At 34.0% G+C, this 19,992-nt stretch overlaps 1 protein-coding gene across 1 annotated transcript; it reads left to right on the top strand.

Moving 5' to 3' along the window:
- The first annotated feature begins 262 nt into the window (after nucleotides 1–262).
- LOC120342241 (ATP-dependent 6-phosphofructokinase, muscle type-like) lies at nucleotides 263–18,900 on the top strand. Its single transcript, XM_039410997.2, has 20 exons — nucleotides 263–517; nucleotides 1,571–1,644; nucleotides 1,738–1,815; nucleotides 2,325–2,436; nucleotides 2,868–3,001; nucleotides 3,214–3,348; nucleotides 4,356–4,484; nucleotides 6,228–6,369; nucleotides 7,179–7,351; nucleotides 7,763–7,827; nucleotides 11,189–11,270; nucleotides 12,189–12,335; nucleotides 13,135–13,205; nucleotides 13,674–13,764; nucleotides 14,179–14,331; nucleotides 15,795–15,959; nucleotides 16,621–16,794; nucleotides 17,049–17,151; nucleotides 17,716–17,821; nucleotides 18,544–18,900. Exons 1-20 carry the CDS (start codon nucleotides 343–345, stop codon nucleotides 18,665–18,667), a joined length of 2,433 nt encoding a protein of 810 aa, XP_039266931.2. The 5' UTR covers nucleotides 263–342; the 3' UTR covers nucleotides 18,668–18,900.
- The last annotated feature ends 1,092 nt before the right edge of the window (nucleotides 18,901–19,992 follow it).

Raw genomic sequence — 19,992 nt, 5'->3', positions numbered from 1 at the left:
GGCAACCCTGTGTACAAGTGTAAGAAAACATGGCAGTGTTGAGTGGCAGTGTTTGCCACAGTGCTAAGGTCGCAAACAAAATGATTTTTACAGCGAGCTTTTGTAACTTCGTTGCTTTCGTGAATTGAGCATGTAATTATGCATAGAAGAAGCATTGTGACTTTTGGTTATTTTATTCCGATTCTATTTTTTTGGGAATAGTTTATTTCATATCTGCATATAGAATCTGAGAATATAACTACCGGTATACTAGACAATACCTGTGAAACATCCACTATTTTTGAAGCAGATTTTTATAGTTTGGTAGTCGTAGTTGAAAGGCTGTAATGTGGAACGAATAAAATGTACTCTGAGAAAATGTCAGTCCCTGTAAATAAAGATGGACATACTCTATGTCATCAGGGTAGTGAGAACAGGCACCAAAAGATAAGACGAAGATTATCTAGGATTACTTCTTCAAAAAAATTGGGACGTGGAAAAGCAATTGCAGTATTTACCAGTGGGGGTGATTCTCAAGGTGAAGAAAATATACTTTTGTAGGGTCTCCTTTTGTACTTTGATATGAATAATCAACAAAAATTTTATTAAGAAAGTCCATTTTTACAAACCTAATTCTTCTCTCCAAGTTGGTCACTCAAATGAACTCCCTTTCGTCGAACTATTGAACTATGCACGGTCATTTGAACATAAAATTCAAGAAATTTGTACTTTGATATGAATAATCAACAAAAGTATTATAAAGTCCATTTTTACAAACCTAATTCTTCTCTCCAAGTTGGTCACTCAAATGAACTACTTTTTGTCGAACTACTGAACGCTCATTTGCACATGAAATTCGATTATAGTATGAAAGTACCTATAATGTTGGAGCGGTGGACTGTGTTGATGATTTACAGTGGGATGTGCATGAAGTCAGGCTCTCGACAGTGGCAGTAAGAGCCCTCAAGAAATAAGAGAAAGATGTTTGTTTTATATAAATATCTATAACTGGATATCTGAAGCAAATAATATTTGGTAAATTCGACATAGGATGTTCTTGGTTCAAAAATAAGTCAGAATGCTTTCATTTTGAATATTGTCATTTTAATCATGAACAAAATAAAAAACGAAACATCGAATATGGATGTGCATTCCAGAATGCAGAATCTGGAAGATTCAAATCTCAATTTATTTTCATCCGAGAAGATTCTATAACAGGATTCGGTTTATGGCACATCATGCAAAGAATTTTATATAAAGTTTACTTCATTTATTAATCACAAACCATCATTTCTCTATCTATCCCATTTAAATGTTGTGTTTGCTTGAGTAGTCGACAAAAACACGGTAAAAATCAAACGTAACTAGTAATCTGACTTTACACGTTGAGTGGTCAAGTGGCTATAAATTTCACTCACAATTTGGGTTCAGAACTGTGCATGAAGGAAATCACTGTCCGTGGCTCTTTGAGGGTTTGCTTCCACGTGGACCCATAAATTCGTATATGTTAAAGTCAAATATCTCTAAATAAAATAACTTGTTCTAACATTAATAATATACCCTATGTCACATCTATTGCTGTTATTTTTAGGAATGAATGCTGCAGTTAGAGCTGTTGTTAGGATGGCAATCACATGTGGGTCAAAAGCATATTTGATAAAAGAGGTTTGTGGTTTTTTTTGTATGATGTTCATTCATGGTAGCACATTCATGGTATTGTTTTCATGATACCATAATAATTCTTTTTGAACATTTTAGGGTTATCAAGGAATGGTTGACGGTGGAGATAATATTGTTGAGGCTGGATGGGAAGATGTTTCTGGAATTTTGCAGCTGGTATGTATAAATCATTAAAAAGGTATTGTTATCAATTTTCTAGATCAGGGGTTGGCCGACTGTGGCCCATTAATATCGTTGATTTTTGACGACTTGCTAATTCTCCAAGCTAATACTCAAAAAAAATCAAATTTATGCAATTCTGTAAAGTAAATTCATGACGCCATGTAATGACTGACGAAGGTTCCAAATCAATTAGAAATTAGTTTTGTTACCTACTAACGGAACGAAACGTTCCAATGCAAAATTGAAAGTATGAAGACATTTGGGGGGAAAATAGACTCTATATATAGGCAAAGCCAAGTTATACCTAACAAGCAGAATTTCAAAACTCTTTTTGTAACTTGTATGCGACAGATTTTAAATGAAATGGATAAACTTTATTTAATGACTGGTGTTCTGGCTGGTGAGTGTAGAGAAAATAGTTGCCACTGTTTACATTTACATGCAGCTGCATGTAAAAACCTTTCAACATCTCATTCCATCCTAATTTTTATTTCTCTTTCAAGGGTGGAACTGTGATAGGAAGTGCTCGTTGCCAAGAGTTTCGTGAAAGATCTGGAAGATTGAAAGCAGCATACAATTTAGTGTCTAAAGGAATCACTAATATTTGTGCTATAGGTACGAATGTAATTGAATAAATTGTTCTCCTTATAAGGAAGGTCTGGGTGAAAGTGTGTTGCAGCAATTCGATAAATTTATATGTTTCAGCATTGCAAGATCAGTCACTAGTTATTTGGAGGGCGTACAATGCAATGGTTTATAATTATGTTCTTTTTCAAGTGATACCCACTTCTATGCCTTTAGTTTTGTTTTAAATTCGACAAAAATATCAGCTGTTGAAAATGCTTTGATACTGTTAGGTCCTTCTTATATTTGAATGGCAATACTCAAACTTATAATGGATTGTTATATGAAAAATATCTATATTTTATTATGTAACATATGTTAAATAATGACTTTACATACTATATTGGATGATGAATTCATTTACTATTTTTGTAAATCAATATCCATACATTAAATGAAATTCTTTTAAACACTATACGTAGGTGGTGATGGATCATTGACAGGTGCAAATAAGTTTCGTGAAGAATGGCCAAGTTTATTACAAGATCTCGTTAATGAAGGAAAGATAGATGAAGAACAGAAATTAAAGTATAGTCATTTGAACATTGTTGGACTGGTAAGAGAAATTTTGAATTGATATAAATATTATCCAAATCAAGATTGTCAAATATACTCCACTTTGATCAATCCTTCTACATATGAATGAATTGATTATTTATATACAAGGTTGAAGTTTATTAGCGCATTAGTTAATTTAATATTATAACTATCTCTATGTGATTTTATAAAAAAAAAAGTAATTAATTGGAATAATGCTTTTTACTTCAGGTTGGATCAATTGACAATGATTTTTGTGGAACTGACATGACAATTGGTGCCGATTCTGCTTTGCATAGAATTGTTGAATGTGTTGATTGTATTTTAACTACTGCTCACAGCCATCAACGTGCTTTTGTATTGGAGGTCGGTTTGTCTCTTAACATTATCTATCTCATGGTTTGTAATTTATAATCATGCTTTTTGTTGCTCGGAAGAGATTTCATTTAGATTAAAGCTTGGTCTGTTCTGATTTTTAGGAATGTCATTGTCTGCATTTATAGCTATGTAATATCTGTGAAATATTTACTGAAATTGATTTTACAAAATGTTTGATGTTTACCCATAATTTTTCACCTGTGACTGTGACACCATCATAAAAATGCACTAAAATAGGACATTCTTTTTTTTTGAAAGATGACATATTAGGTACAATTGTTGTTTTATAATTTAACAATATTCTAACTAGAATTCGGTTGGAAACCGAAGACTTCTCGATCGAAGGTTAGGGGATCCCCCAAAACAGTGGTCTTACTCTATAGTGAACCGTGTGTCCCATCACTAATTAATCAATAACTCGCTAATTATACGACATAATCCATCCAAAATCAATAGGCTTCTGATCCGAGCTAAGATGAATTCACATGCAAAATTTGGAGCAGATTGAACCGCGCTTTCGTGAGATATCGCGTGCATCTAACACACAGACATACAGACGAATACTTATCAACATACTTACCGATCAAGATCGATAAGTAATATGATATAAATATCTCACCAAGTATTATCCTTATGTTTATACCAAGGTTAAAGGTATACGAATAACATGTCGGTTTAGAAAAAATCTTTTGGGACAAACCTCATGGTAGTCAGTAGTCACCTAATAACTTGTGGAAACATTTTGCTGTGAGCAGCCTAAAAAGAGTTACATTAAGCATAATAAACTTTATACTCGCTTTTCAGATTGACATTTGAACGATATATTGCGAATTTTCAAGGCAAAAGTTGATTTTAGCGCGTTGGCCGACACAATAAAACAACATCATCCTTCACATTGATAATTAGTAAATAAAAATAATGTATTGAATTCGATAAGAGATGAGATATAACTGACACTGACACTTTTGTTTCAATTCACTAATTCTTTTTTACAGGTTATGGGACGTCATTGTGGATATCTGGCACTTGTTACTGGACTTGCTTGTGGTGCTGACTGGATTTTTATTCCTGAAGATCCCCCTGGTGATGACTGGCAGGAAAAGATGTGCACCAAGTTGGAAAATGTAAGTGTGTCCACGGGCCTGTCTTTGTTCTTTATCATAACCAGCAGGGTGAGCAGATGGCATGTTAAGGTTGGGATCCCACATAGGTGTAACTCGAGTGTATCTGACGTTCATTTGTGGCATTATCGTATCATGGGTAACAACCTTTTGCTGCCAAAAAGAAATTTACATAGGACCGTTCAGAATTACGCTGTGATATAATAAATTTAAAGTCACCTACCACTCATAGTCATGGTAAGGCACAAATAACGCTTGCAATATCGAGGGAAATTTGCACCCATGGATATTGACTTGTAGTCATTGATATAGTGGGCAATACCTATAAATTGGCAATTCAAAAAAGTTCCCTTTTGAATGATACATCACGAGTTGTGGAAATATTTTTTTTTGTGAAACAAAATTTTATTTGGCTAGTTGACCCATGTGGGTTTTGCTATTCTGGTGGTGAAATAATGATATTTAAAATTGGGGATATTACTGAGTTTTCAATATAGATGTTACTGGCTAAAATTCTCACATTCAGAATATGTCAGTTTTTAAAGTGAGTTAGAATCTGGAGAATAAATGAATCTTGCAGCAAGGTTGTTCATATTATCAGAGCAATTGGAAAGCTATGTGTCAGGATCAGAAGGCCAGACAACTTGTTATGTGGTTTCGGGCTGACCTTCCAGAATGGAAACAATACTTTTAATAAAAGGTTCAGTATTGATACATTCAAATTGTTCTTAAGGCTAATTCAATGAGATTGTGGAGTTCTTAGAGGTTCAAATTAAAAGGTCCTTTAGTTATAACATCTTAATTACATATATACTGTGCAGCATGCTAGTGAGAAAACTCATTTGAATTGAAGATTTTTTAAAGTAAGGCGATGCTATGATACATTTAATTCAACAGTAAGTCAGTGATCTTGTTTTGTATGGGTCAGCATACGAGACTTATGAAGATCATCAAGGCTGCTTATACATAACATTATTAATCTTTGCACGTAAACTCATCACTACTTGAAATATAATGTGCCATGCAATTCCAAACTTTTCTCAAATATATCTTTTCATCAATTAGGACATAAAATTGAAAGTAGTACTATGCCTAAAAATAAAGTCCAAAAACACATTTGTGAGACTAAATGTTACAGAAAGTTACTCTTTGTTCTCATCACATAGTCTTCAAAACCATTGCATCATACACACAAAGATCCACTGGCCTAAGGGCATACCATAGAATAAGGTAGTTGGTCTGACAGTAAAATCATGCGAGTGCATAATTACAGGAACTCTGTTTAGAGAACAACCAGGACAATTTAGTAGGGGTGCTTTTAATAAATGAGGTACAGTAAATTATTACATTTAAAGCTCTCACAATATCAAATGCCTTTCAATGTACAATTTTACCAGTTTCCAGCTTGAATTTGGGCATCTCATCAAGAATGTCTACATTATGGTTTGTATGGCCCTCGTTGATAATTTGATCATGGTTTCCTGGAGATATATTTGAACGCATAGAGACCTAAATCTGGGGTTTTACAATTAATCCTCCTTGCATTGAATCACTCATCAAATTTACTAAATAATTTTAGCATAGATTTTTATATATTTATTGAAATAGATATCTTTCTTTCGTTTAAAATATCACTAAGATAGTATCGTATAATGAATAAATACGGGTAGCTTTATTTGTATCCAAAGTTATGGTAATAAAATATTACTAATATTTTCAATGTTCACAAATAATTTTTCTATTCAGGCCAGATCATGGGGGAATCGTTTGAATGTTGTCATAGTAGCTGAAGGTGCAATAAACAGAAAAGGTGAACGCATCACTTCGGAAGATGTTAAGAATGTCATCAAAACTAAACTCAAGCTGGATACACGGATCACAGTCTTGGGTATTTTTCTTTCTCTCTGTCTCTTGGTAGATTCAAAAATGAATATGGAAAGACTTTTTAAGCATGATTCCTTACATGTAGTACTGGCCCAGAATAAATGTGGAGTACTTGTTCATGTTGACTTTTATTTTAGTTTCTCAATAGTTTACAAATAAAATATAGAATGGGATCAACTTTTGAATATACTGTAATATATTGGCCTTTGACCCATACCTATTCATGTTTGAAGGTGACTTTTAAGTCCTGTGTACTTGTCGTGTGTATAGTTATACAGATATACAAGTTTATATTAACTGGAATGAGTCTTGTTTGTAATGTGAATAAAGTCTGTAATAGCAATGTAGTTGTGAGTGCTTACACATACCTCCCTGGTACATTTTATTTGCATGTGTTTGTGTATGTAAATCATGTAAACATCTTTTCAGTTACAGATTAAAGATAATTTACTAAACACGATAACAATCAGTAATGCTATCACTGTGTTTTTCTTCTAATCTAGCTTCTTGGCTGGTGTATCTCCAAAAAGAAAAATAAGTATGATTGGTCCAAATATTGAATTAAACAAAGAATCATTTGTCATGCACGTGTTTTTTTTTCATTATGAATAATTGCGGTACTTCAGCGAGTGTCGATTAGAATTTGATTGGAATTTACTGGCGCTTGTTTAATGTACCGACCGAATGTTAGTTGCTCTGTGCTCTGATGGGTCTTCCTTGCTTCAAGCAAATTCTTAGAAATTGATGCTATTAAAAATTGTATATCCATAGACTGACACCTGCTTTGAAGTCAACTTATTTTTGATTATTTAGGTCACGTACAACGTGGAGGGGCACCAAGTGCTTTTGATAGAGTTCTTGCAACAAGAATGGGAGCGGAAGCTACTTTGGCTCTTTTAGAAGCCACACCATCAACTCCGGCATATGTTGTATCACTAGATGGAAACCAGGCTATACGTGTGCCCTTGATGAAATGTGTTCAGACGGTATGTTTGCTGGGAATTTATCTGTGAATAATTTGATTATTTGAAAAGTAGAAATTCAATACCTAGAATAATTGAACATTCCAGCAACTATGAAGCCAGCTCTTCCTGCAAGTATGTTTTGTAAACCTGTACATTTGTGTTTTTATTCGCAAAACCGATTTTGTTGTAAATAAGAACTATTGTTGAATGACTCACTTCAAAGTTTCGATTTTAAGATTCTTTGAATAAGTCTTAAATACATGTAAATTAAAATTCTACTTGGGTGCAAAAACAGATTTTCCAGCATCTTAGGAACACTTGTGAAATAGATTAGTAAATTTGACTCAAATATAATCAATGTCAACTATTGTACTATTCATAATCTATCAGTGAACGTAATTTTATCCACATGCATTTTTTTTACTTCTCAAGACACAAGCAGTACAGAAAGCAATGGATAATTTAAATTTTGAGGAAGCTGCAAATTTACGGGGAAGGTAATTATATTATACCTGTTTCTCTGCATTATAAGTCTAGATTTTTTTTATCTCCATGTGATAAGTATGTGTAAGTCTTCTTAATAATTACTTAACAAAATTTTGTCTGGGGCTTCAGTCTTCAACCTGGCAATTTACAAATGCAATAGAAACGATAGATAGTCTTGATGTTCTCCATTTTATCACAATATTTTATATTACAAATATATGACAAAAAGATTTAAAAAAAAAGAATATAGCCAAAATTAATAAACTGGCAATGACCATGTTGGTAAAACAGTTGAACCCTGACGTTTGGAACAGTTAGTCAGGGGCGCAACTAAAACTTTAAAGCTGGAACATGAATTGCAACAAGAGAAAAGTGCCTTTTTCGTGTTAACATATTTCTCAAAAATATCTTGGGAATGGGTAATAGGTTATTTTTGCATAAATAGTGAGCTGGATAGTAGAAACATCTTAATGATATACAAATGTTTCAGAGGACCTTCGTAGAAACCCTGGAACAGCTTTACCGAACCCCAGGGGTTCGATCAAACCCAGGTTTGGAATAACTGTTCTAAACGATAAAACCTGACTTTAGTAATACTTCTTGTATTGAGATTGGAAACCAGATATTCTATTTAGAAAGAAACATGTTATAGTACAAAATATGAATAAAAAAATAACATGGTACTGAGCATAGCACTTTGGTGATAAGCATGCTTCTTAAAATTAACCTAGAAATCACCTCTATCAGTTTTTACTGTATTTTTTGTTTCTACCTTTCACACAAGTTTATCCCTTCTTTTGTTTCATCTTTCTTCTCTGCTACATAGTAGACTAGGGATGACCTGCTGCTCATATAACATAGTAAGATCTTGATAAATTTTTAATAGCAGCTATTGTAAAACCATACGCAGATGGTGGTTCATCCTGTAGTAAATGTGGACTTCGCTGTGTGATTAATCATTTTCTTATCTCTCTAGAGTTTTTAAGTAGATTCCGATGAGAATTTCCAGGTGACTATTATCAAAGATATTCTCCACAACATTGGTTATTTCCATCATGTTCTGCTCAACATTACATTGCATTGTATGGTTCCCCTCATTCTGGCTAATGGTGCCAACCTCTTACTCGTACAGGACCTATAGTCCCATATGGTTTGTCATTGTCATTGTTTCATTTCCTACATGCATGTTTGCCCTTTCATGTTTGAATGACCAGACAACTTTGAAAAAAGATTTACTTACCAAACTTATTTTGACCCCCACACTTGTCGAAAATAATATCTGGAATTTTTTTGATTATAAAAAAAATTGCTTATTTTATTTGATCAATTTAGTTTCACTTATAACAGTACATATCACCATTGTTGGAATCATCATTCATGATAAAGTGCTGAACTTTTGCTTGTGAGAGAATTTGCTGATTTTTCAAGATGGAGGGTGTAGCACAGCTTCCAAATCAAAGTCTAACAGACTAGTTGTCGAAACTGTTAGAAAAATTTTTGAATTTTTCACATGCTCGATTAAAAGTTGTTTAGCAAAATATTTATATGGTTGAATAAAGGATATGTATATTGGTGTAAAGGGTTAAATATTTGAAATTGCTACTTTTATAAACCTTGGCTTCTCATGAGATGTTAAGATCAACAAAAATACTGCCTCCCTTTATACCAGCGTTTCCCAAACTGTGTTCCGCAGAACACTAGTGTTCCGTGAGCGTCTTCCAAGTGTTCCGTGGAAAATGGATCAAAATTATGACTAAATTGGTCGCCATCGCGATCGTGAAGTTGGCGACCGTTCAATATCGCGTCACCGTCGGCCTAACCTTTCGAGGGTAGTGATAATATCATTAACTGTCCTCCTAGCTTGTTTACTGTCTAGTTCATTATCAAGTTGACACTAATCATTTAGGTATTGCTATATACTATAGGCCAGTCGTTCTCAAACTTTTTGAAAAGTTTTCTTAACGGCCCCCATATAATTTTTCTGATGACCTGCGGTCCACTAAAGAAATGGAAGCAAACAGCAACGGGGTATATCAAGCATTCATATATTGAATGACATTGACACAGTTCAATGAGATGGGTGCTCTTGCTTGGCTCCAGTTCTTCTATCTTGGGTTCTGTTTTGGATAATGCAACTTTCATATCGTAACTCACGTCCATTCTGTTTCAACATTTTGTTTCAATATCGAGTAATGAAGAAAAAGCTTCGTCACATTCGTAATGTGGTTGCAAATGGAATGATCATTTTTAGTGCCATCTCAGCGACATTAGGATAAGACTGTGGTTTTTGTTTTCCTCTGGAACTTTTCATAGCTAAACCAAAATTTGAATCGTTATATCTAAATACGCTCTGATCTCCTGACTTGCCACATTTACCAACGTTTTTTACGTAATAATGTCTATGGTAGAGCGTGTCGTGCTTTGGAGAAACACTGTAAAAGCATGACATCAAAATTTTACTTCAAATCAAAGTGCTTCTGCGCCGAGGTTAAAGTTATCTCGCGGTCCCCCTAAAATCGCTTCGCGGACCCCAGTTTGTGAACCAATGCTATAGGCAAACATGTAAGGGTAAAAAGTCAGCTCTTCGCTCCCCATCTCTGCCTGATTTTACTTTGAAATGCTGAAAAAATTCGCTAAACTTGATTCAGCAGATAAATAAACTGCAGGTCTGCAGCTCGCGAAATTGCAGCAAGAACTTCAATCTCCTTTGTTACGTAACATCAAAGGCATTATGTAATAGAAAGTGAACGACATAGGAAAAATGAACACCGGTATATTGATTCATATACAGAGCATTTGCAATATGTAAAACATTCATTCATATTTTAGCTATGTTTAACACAATTTTTTTAGTTTTTGCGGTGCATTTGACGACTTTAGTGCGTCACGGCACACCCTTTGGGAACCGCTGAATTGCACTATTTTACCCTTTCATTTTTTGGTGTTCCGCGAGGCGAGATAAAAAGCGTAAGTGTTCCGTGGCCAAAAAAGTTTGGGAAACGCTGCTTTATACAATCATACTGTGGTGCAATAAATATTCATTGAAGTGTTTCAATAAAATCTTAGGGAGATTAGACATTAAACAATTGTATTCTCCCCGTTTTCTTGGATCATCTTCTTTAGAATTCACCTTTTGAGCTGTCCTTGTCCTGATATGTAGTAAAGTCACAGAACCCGAACAATATTATCAGCTACTTAGGGTAATGTTAACATTATGTATCATAATAGTAATAAGATTTTTATACAATATACCAAGGAAAGAAGTTACCGGTACTCAATAACTTTTCTATTCAAAAAATTTTCAAATTACCGGTAATAACAATACTTACGTAATGGGGCAAATTCTTGATTTTTTTTAATTGATTATTTCAGAACCTTCATGGGAAATTTGGACATTTACAAAAAACTTGGTGCTATCACAAAGAGCAATGAACATGTTGATAATATGACTAAGGTAATAATACTTCATTACTGTTTAATTTAGCATTGTTCAATCTGGCAGCATTTTTATTTAAATGAATAAAATAAGGAAAATATTAGCTAGATCATGGTTTCCCAATCTGAGGTCCGCGGACTCCTGGGAGTTCTCGATGACTGCACAGATAGTCCGCAACATCATGAAAATAGTCTGATAGTAAAAAAACATTGCATTTCTTTGTTGAGCATTGTGGACGAATATCCATTGTTGTCAGAATGGACCATTAGAATTTTAGTGCCTTTTGCAACAACCTACATGTGTGAGGCAACATTTTCAGCTATTACCAATATTATGACAAAATACAGGTCAAGACTTGCCATCGTGTCAGTCCTACAAGTTTGCTTGTCCAAATTGCTTTGAGAATGGATAAATTGTGCAGTGAAAAGCAACCTCGTCCATCAAATTAATGTTGTTTGTGTAATTGTGTTGTTGTGATGTAAATAAAACATTATCCTTCATCGTGGATTAGGCACTGAAATTGATAGGATGAAAAGTCCGTCAAAACTAAGATTCTTTTAGGCATTTCTGAAATTTGAATGGGTTATCACTAATTATCATGTGTAAATATGCAACAAAGGTGCCGGCGGTGAAAAACTTGCAATCCTGAATATTGGGAAAATTGTAGGAAGGTATGATCATAAAATGATCATCATTATCAATGGAATTTTCCACACCTAAATATTATATACACTGAAATTCATGCTACAATTTTTCTATTTAGAACATTTTCAATCATTATATTTTTAATCTAAACAATAGCATGTGTCGATTGTCATTTCTACAAATTTATCATGCATATTAATTTCACTATATGCTGTATATACAAATCGTGTTTCTTTACATACCGGTTAAAATTTCAAGTTTGTTAAATTGAAAAAAAATTAACATTAACAGAAACCGTACAATATAGCCATCATGAATGTCGGAGCACCTGCGTCTGGAATGAATGCCGCTGTCAGATCTGCTGTCAGGACTTGTCTCTTTGCTGGTTTTTCTTCAATTGTTATTCACAATGGCTTTGAAGGATTAGAGAAAGGAATGGTGAGCCTTACAGAATTTTGAATAACACAGGTTTTCAATTTTCCAATTTGCTGTTTGCAGTTGTTTGAGCTACATTTTGCGATTCCAGTTTTATTTCTGAAACAGAATGTACTTGTAAAAAGAAGTGGATGAAGTTTTTCTATTAATCAAATAATGCACTTGCGAATGAGCAAGATATTTGATAATTGATGGTGAATCAAATAATGAAATTTCCACTTATTGGTATTGCCTTGATTATCGGAGAACTTTGGATCCTCGCATTACTCCCAGGGCATCGAAGACTATGTATGATTTTGCACACATCAATCCAGGAAAATCAGACTGCTAAATTCCAAATATAAACAATTACTTCGTAATTTTTTTTAATTCATAAAATTTATTTCAAAGTTACAGCTTTTAGAACGCAAGTTGATTGTTGTAAAATAAAAACAAGGGAACAATGCTCAAGTACATTGGCATAAAAAGGTCCAATGACTAACTTCAATGAGCTAGATGGCCTAAACAAAAATCTGAATATTAAAATGCCTAAAATTAAAATCTTAAATCCAGCCACACCACCACATTAATTCATCCGTACTGGTAAGGCCTTAGCCTAGCATTGGTATCATCAAAAAAGTGGCACCTGGCTTGACATAATGCCAAGAAGGTTCGGAACTATAGAACACTTTCAATATCTACTGATATTTATATTAATTACAGAAATCATTATTGCCTTTACAGTGCCATTTTCTCATTACCATTTACCATGAACCAACAGAAGGAGAAATTTGAAATTTTCCAAGTTTTCCTTTCTATTTAGATTGAAAAATATTCCTGGCCTGATGTTGCAAACTGGGTCGGAGAAGGTGGTTCAAAACTTGGTACTAAACGGTATGTTATTATTATTATTAGTATTGTTTAGAAATTTCAGAAATGTACATAGGATTTGGTATAGTTATTTTATTTTCAAGATGTTTTCATGATATTGTGAGGGACTGTTTCCTGCCCAGTTACCACTCCAGCTCGGCTATGTGAGCAGTGGATCTGTCAGTCCATCTTACCAGATGCATGGGCTCTTAAGACATACCTGATCAGCTACTATGTTAATCACCATTTGATCGTGTGGGCTCCAGAAGCCATCTTCTATGGATCATATTTTAACTAAATTGTTTTGCTATTGTTATCGCTATAATATCAGTGTCATTTTGAAGACAAAAATCTTCTCCCTCTTTTAAACAACTATGAATCATGCTGGGAAATATACTTTGCAGTTTATATTGAACAAACTTATATGCAGAACAAAACTGTTGTTCCCCAAGAATTAAACATATTGTTTAACTCTGTTCAATGTCATTTTAGAACACTACCTATGGAATGTAACATGGACAATATTGCCAAGCAAATAAAAGAGAATTCAGTTCATGGCATTATATGTATTGGGGGATTTGAGGTAGGTTAATTCAGTTTCATGTTACTATAATAAGAGAACTCAACAACCCTTATATTGTTGAGTAGAAAATGGCAGTGACTTCTAAATAAAACCCCAACGGACTTTTCAGACATTATGGTTACCACATATCACCTAATTTTATTGGTGCTTTTTTGTTGGTGTTCCTTATTTTCCCCCTGGCCAGCCCAAATTTATGCTTTCAAAATGTATGCGATATTTTAATATAATATACTTCCAAATGTTCTTTTTCTTTCTTTTGTTCTGTGACCCTTAAGAGTACAAATTGCAGATCGCAAACATTCACAATTGAATAATTTTCCATGGATATATTTGTCTTCATTCTTGTGTTCATGTTTTGTATCACACCTGTCAACCGAGTAATTCAGTCAAATTCTTGATTTTTTACAATTTCAGGCATTCCATGGTGTATTACAATTGGCCGAACTGCGTGAGAAGTATGAGGAGCTATGTATCCCATATGTAGTTATACCAGCTACTCTGTCAAATAATGTTCCTGGTTCTGATCTCTGCATTGGATGTGATACTGCTCTGAACACAGTCACCGAGGTAATTACCTATATTTAATACTGAATTGCTAAAAACAACCAGAACTCATTGTAATAGGAAATATAATTCTTTCCCATACCCTTTTTTTATATCATTAAATTAGTATTTTAGCAAAATTTTTTAGCATTTTTATCGGAATATTTTATTTTGCTAGGAACTATAATTTTTTTTCCCATACCTTTTGTACTTTTAATGGAAATTTTTTTAACAATTTTAGTGAAATATTTTTACAATGAATTGCAAATTTTGTGTTTTTTAAACAATCAGAAATGTTACTGTTTTAAATTTAAAGTATCATAGAGAGTTTGTACAGTAAATACTCATTCAATTGAATGCCACTGTTTAGAGTCTAGCTCTAGACCAGTGCTCCGCAACCTTTTTAAATTTGCGGCACACTTATAAAACTTGCCAAATTTGACGGCACACCACAACAAACGAAAAATACAAAGTGTAACTTTGTTTTATGTTCATATACCAATGAGAGATTTGTGGTTGTTTTAATGAGCACAATCGCTCTATATTAGGATCCTTACGTGACGCACAATTTTGCAACACGATAACTAGCTTCTAATGCTTTTTCGGAGACGGTAAAAGATGACTTCACAAAGCACTCTTGCTCCTTATTTTGACTTAACAACCGCTAGAAATAATTTATATTCTTGTGTGCATGAACGGCACGTTTCGTACTTAGTTGCGCATAAGTTTACTCGGAAACATTGTTTCATTTGAAAGTTGCTCCCAACAAATAACCCAGACTGGTTTTGGAGCATCTCCGTTACCACAGCGAGAAAATTCATATTTGACGTCATCTTTCCTGTATTTCCTTTTGACAAGTTTTTTTTTTATAACGTTGCTTGTGCTAGGTACAATATGTTGCTCAGTATCAGTTGTTCTTTTTAAAAATTTATCCATTCTGCTAAACTTTAACGTTCTTTGACTTTTAAAATCAAAGACCACTGGCCACTGATTCTGCAAACTCCCACTTTATTTATATTCGATTACTACACGTGCTATGTTTTAGCCTCGACAATAGGCTTTACAATATACTTGCTTGACATAAAGGCCCACTCCTTGTCACGTCACAAATGCACAGTGGGGGTGTCAGGATTTTGAATTGGTGTCGCTCAAGCTAACGTAAAAGCAGATTAACTTTACGTTAGTAGAGTAGAGTAGTAGACTAACGCAAAATTAGCAAAAGATGAAAAATAATTTGTGAAAAGAAGAGAAAAGTTGCAATTCCTGTGCGGCACACCTGGCATCGTGTGCCGCGGCACACCGGTTGCGGAGCACTGCTCTAGACCACAGAAAATGTAAAATGTGGAGCTCTCAACTAAAGTGGAATGATTATTGAATAAAATTGATCACAGATTTGCTAGGAGCTATAAAAAGGTTTCCTGTTGCTAAACTATTCAGATATCATATTTGTATTTATTGTTTATTTGAAATTCATTTTGTTTTTACAGACATGTGATCGCATCAAAATGTCAGCAAGTGGAACAAAGAGAAGAACCTTTGTTGTTGAAACAATGGGAGGTTATTGTGGATATCTTGCCACAATGGCTGGTCTGGCAGCAGGTGCAGATGCAGCTTATATCAATGAAGAACACTTCACTATAAAAGACCTTCAGGTTTATTTTTGATACTTCTAACAAACTTGTCTTTCCAAAACAGAGACGAAAAAATATATAACCAGACTGGTAATGCAACTGGCAACAGCACTTCAAATAAAACGTTTTCTCCTTACTTTATGAAATTTGAGCATTTATGCATATAAAGTGTAGTGTATACTATGAACAGTATCATGGTTCAATGAGTCAAGACCCATGTCCAATGATTTATGATGAGACGAACAATAACCAGAAGGAATGCTGTATATAATTTATATCATAGAACGATTTATAAAGCCATACAAAATATTGTCAAAACAAATTCTCTGGAAAGGGTACTTCCGTAGTATGTATACCAGGTTAGGGTAAGGTCATGACTTTATTCCGATTTTCAATATTTTAGTTCTATTACGAGTTCGGGGACTATACCCCCTGCCCATAGGCTTCTTCCTTCTCTTCACACAACTTGATGTAAAGTAAGCGACCAAATTAGTTACTTCCTTATTGGTACACATACTTCTGGAGCGCCCTAAAAGGGCCAAGGGGTATATGACTGATTCTGAAACATTATTACCAAATTTTTACATTTTGAAAATTTTAGTGTCTTATTCAATTTTTTGCAGGCTATGTTACAATTAAAAAGTATTTATATTGCTAACTTTATTATGTTTTTTTTTTGCAGAAAAATATCACTCATTTAAAGTCTAAAATGATCAGAAAAACACAGCGAGGTCTAGTTCTGAGAAATGAAAAAGCAAGTGAAAATTTCACAACTGATTTCATATATCATCTTTATGCAGAAGAGGGGAAAGGTGTTTTTGATTGTAGAGCAAATGTGCTTGGACACATGCAGCAGGTTTGTGAAGTTTTTTTTGTTGACTGCAGGCCCTTTTTACACTGCTAAGTGATAAATGGTAAGTCTTTTGATATTTTTTCAATCAGTACTGGCCATGATTTAGAATGGTAACTGATCATAAGACTTTTCTCCTATTAAATTTTTGAATGACATAAATGTGTTGAACTGCATGATAAAAGTATTGAATTTTTTCCTTTTTTACTTTAGCCCGCAATTTAGCTTGTAATTTAAATTTTGTTCATTTTTTATTTCAGGGTGGTGTTCCTTCTCCATTTGATAGAAATTTTGCCACTAAAACAGCGGCAAAGGCAGCTTTTTGGATTGCTCAACAAATACAAGAACATGTTAATGAAAACGGTTAGAGAGATAAAAAATTTTATTTATCGATTTTTTTTTCTAACTTTACTTTTTATGCTGAAAAATGGAATATTGATACTGCAGTCTTGATAGTGTAAAGTTAAATACTAATTTACTGCAAAATTATCTGAGATGATGTACACTGTGCTTATACAAATCCTAAATGGCTGGATCAAAAATACGTTGGGTAGCTTCCAGCAAATGAATGAGCACTCTATTGATACAGATCACATGGCCATGTCATGTGGGTTGATGGGCATTCTTTGACAAAAAATAAGAAGTAGTAATTTCTGATTTGTGCTAGTTTCACGCAATGAGAGAGTGCCCAGTTTGGTTCAAGAAAAAAGCTTTGATCAAGTAAAAGCTTCAAATGAGTTTATGTTCTTTCCTAAACCACATTCATTTTATATCCACAGCAAAATCTTTTTGTGCATTTTCGAATACTTTGCATTACTACTACTATGTAGTAGCTTATGTTTCCTTCGCTTCTCCCTAATTTCAGATCGATTGGATGAGAATTTGTGTTGCCATATTATTAAAAAGACATTTTATTTTGATGTGCAGGCAAAGTAGAATGCCGGTCAGAGGAATCTGCTACTCTGCTTGGAATGAGGAAGAGGACAATGGAATTTCAACCGATCCAACGTCTGAAAGAGGAAACTAACTTTGAGTAAGTTTGATATTTTTGGCGCAGCTTTTATATGAATATAGTCATTGTTTTCAATGTTGTTTTTTAACATAGCTATGCTTGAAAGAATGGCATTTCAGCACTCAGTAACAAATAATGTAACAGACAGAGTAATGTTACGAGCATTCATGTGGCCGAATTTTGGGATCTATTCTGTTAGGACGGAGGACATAGATGATTGGCGTAGTAAAAAACCTATTCAATTCATTTCTTACCAACAAATCCAATCTTGATTCAAATAAAAAAATATATAAAATAACAAGTTTACTATTTTTTCGCAGTTTCTCATGTTTGTAATTTTTGAGATTGAGATTTGGATCATATATTCCTTCCACCCACCTAACTGCAAATGTTCTGTATTTTCATGATTTATTCATTGAGTTTTATATTTTGCTCTCATCTAAGACAAATATTTGCTGTTGCTTCCTAACTTTTGAAGTTTGAAATTATTCTAGATCTGGTAATATTTTATTTGAATATAATCACGGTAACTAGTTGGTTTGATGGTCCGTCTTTTTGTGGATGGTTTTTAACGTGACTCTGTTTTTAAACAAAACCTCCATCTGTCTCCCATGTTTGTATTAATTTCATGTCAAGTTTGACGACAGATGTGTGATGTGAGCTATGAATGGATATCACTGTGAGGTTTCAGTTATGGATTGTTTTGTTATTTATATTATTGTACTATCATCCTAATTTTTCAGTAAAAGAACTCCGGTGTCTCAGTGGTGGTTGAATATTCGACCTCTTCTACGTCTCATGGCACATTATGTTGATGATACTTCTAGTTATGAAGCTGAATCTGCTACAGAAGTTTTCCAACAATAAAAACACCTTGAATTTGCAAAGTAATTTCCATAACTTATATTGTCCTATTGTATTCTGATTCTGCCAGCCAGTCTAAAATTTTCCATTTCTTCATTTCGAAAGCTTGCAGCTGTGTGTTGCCATAAACTGTAAATTTATTGATTAAATAATGTCTTCATTGATAAATCTCAGTTAATTCCAATGTTCAAAATTTTTATATATATTTGATGATTAAAGTAAATATTTGAAAAAAATTTGGTTTGGCTATATTTTGTAGGGTGCTCCCATCCACATTAATTTACGCAGCAGTATATTGAGATTCAATCAGTGTATTTTAGCAATGCCATCGCTTATTGAAATTATCTTTGAGAATGTACAAGCTGACGTATATGTAAACGCGTCACGTTGATACTTATATACGCCTAGTACGCATCCACACTTGCAACATATATCTGCAGCTATGGGGTGACACAAAAAAACAAAACCTGGGTCGTTGACTCGTTTTGAACATTCATGAGAGAACATAGCTTTTGTGCGAAGCGTCCCAGAAGACATTTGAGTACATTTTATCTCACCCCTGTGCTATAGAATTCTGGCAATAAAGTAAGCAACAATATTTCAATTTTGCACTACTGAAAATCTGAATCTTTTTTTCTCTGTGACTTTTGCTCCCAACAAGGCACGATCTGCCAATGTAGATAAAAGGGAACTTTACTTGGAAAAATGGAAACTTCCCGTTTCGTCATTGCCTATCCAATTTATTACACACTGATGTGGTGGGCATGGGATTTGAAATATTTACACCTCCGATAGCATCGAAGTTTGTAAGTGGTTTGAATATAGGGGCGGGGCTAGTGCAGGAAGAGGGTTTGAAAGAGTAGACGACGAGGCCGTCTCCCGCAGCTCCTGATAGCTCGCTTATCTGTGTCCGTTAACGCTTCCATATAGTGTGATTTTTCTGGAGAGAAATAAGTAGGGCTGGGAATTTCAGGGAAAACACGTTAACCGGGTAATCGCAGCGTGACGTTTGACGTAATAATTTATGATTTTAGCTTATTACGTCACAATGGTTACAAAGCAATTTCGTGTGATTAACTCTCAAAATATTCACTAATCGATATAGTTTCGCGATCGCTCTGCTGCAAGACATATGCAGCGTGCTTCGCGCATCCCGATTCCGTTATCAAATGTAATTTATGTGACAAATTTTCAGTGTTCGATGTGCAAATTCTGCTTTGACATATCATAAAGAAAAACAACATCAACTGCGCACATTAAATAGACGATTTTGCAATAAAATCGTGAACAATATCTTTTACCGTAAAATTATTCTGAATTTATCATTG

Source organism: Styela clava, chromosome 1 (assembly GCF_964204865.1).
Source record: "Styela clava chromosome 1, kaStyClav1.hap1.2, whole genome shotgun sequence".
Lineage (NCBI taxonomy): Eukaryota > Metazoa > Chordata > Ascidiacea > Stolidobranchia > Styelidae > Styela > Styela clava.
This window is presented reverse-complemented; position numbering and strand designations above follow the sequence as displayed.

Excerpts from the sequence above, each read along its gene's own strand:
- LOC120342241 (XM_039410997.2), top strand. The coding sequence starts at position 343 with ATGTACTCTGAGAAAATGTCAGTCCCTGTAAATAAAGATGGACATACT. Across the intron at positions 1,816-2,324 it reads TTTCTGGAATTTTGCAGCTG|GGTGGAACTGTGATAGGAAG; the intron begins GTATGTATAAAT and ends TTCTCTTTCAAG. Across the intron at positions 11,271-12,188 it reads ATGTTGATAATATGACTAAG|AAACCGTACAATATAGCCAT; the intron begins GTAATAATACTT and ends TAACATTAACAG.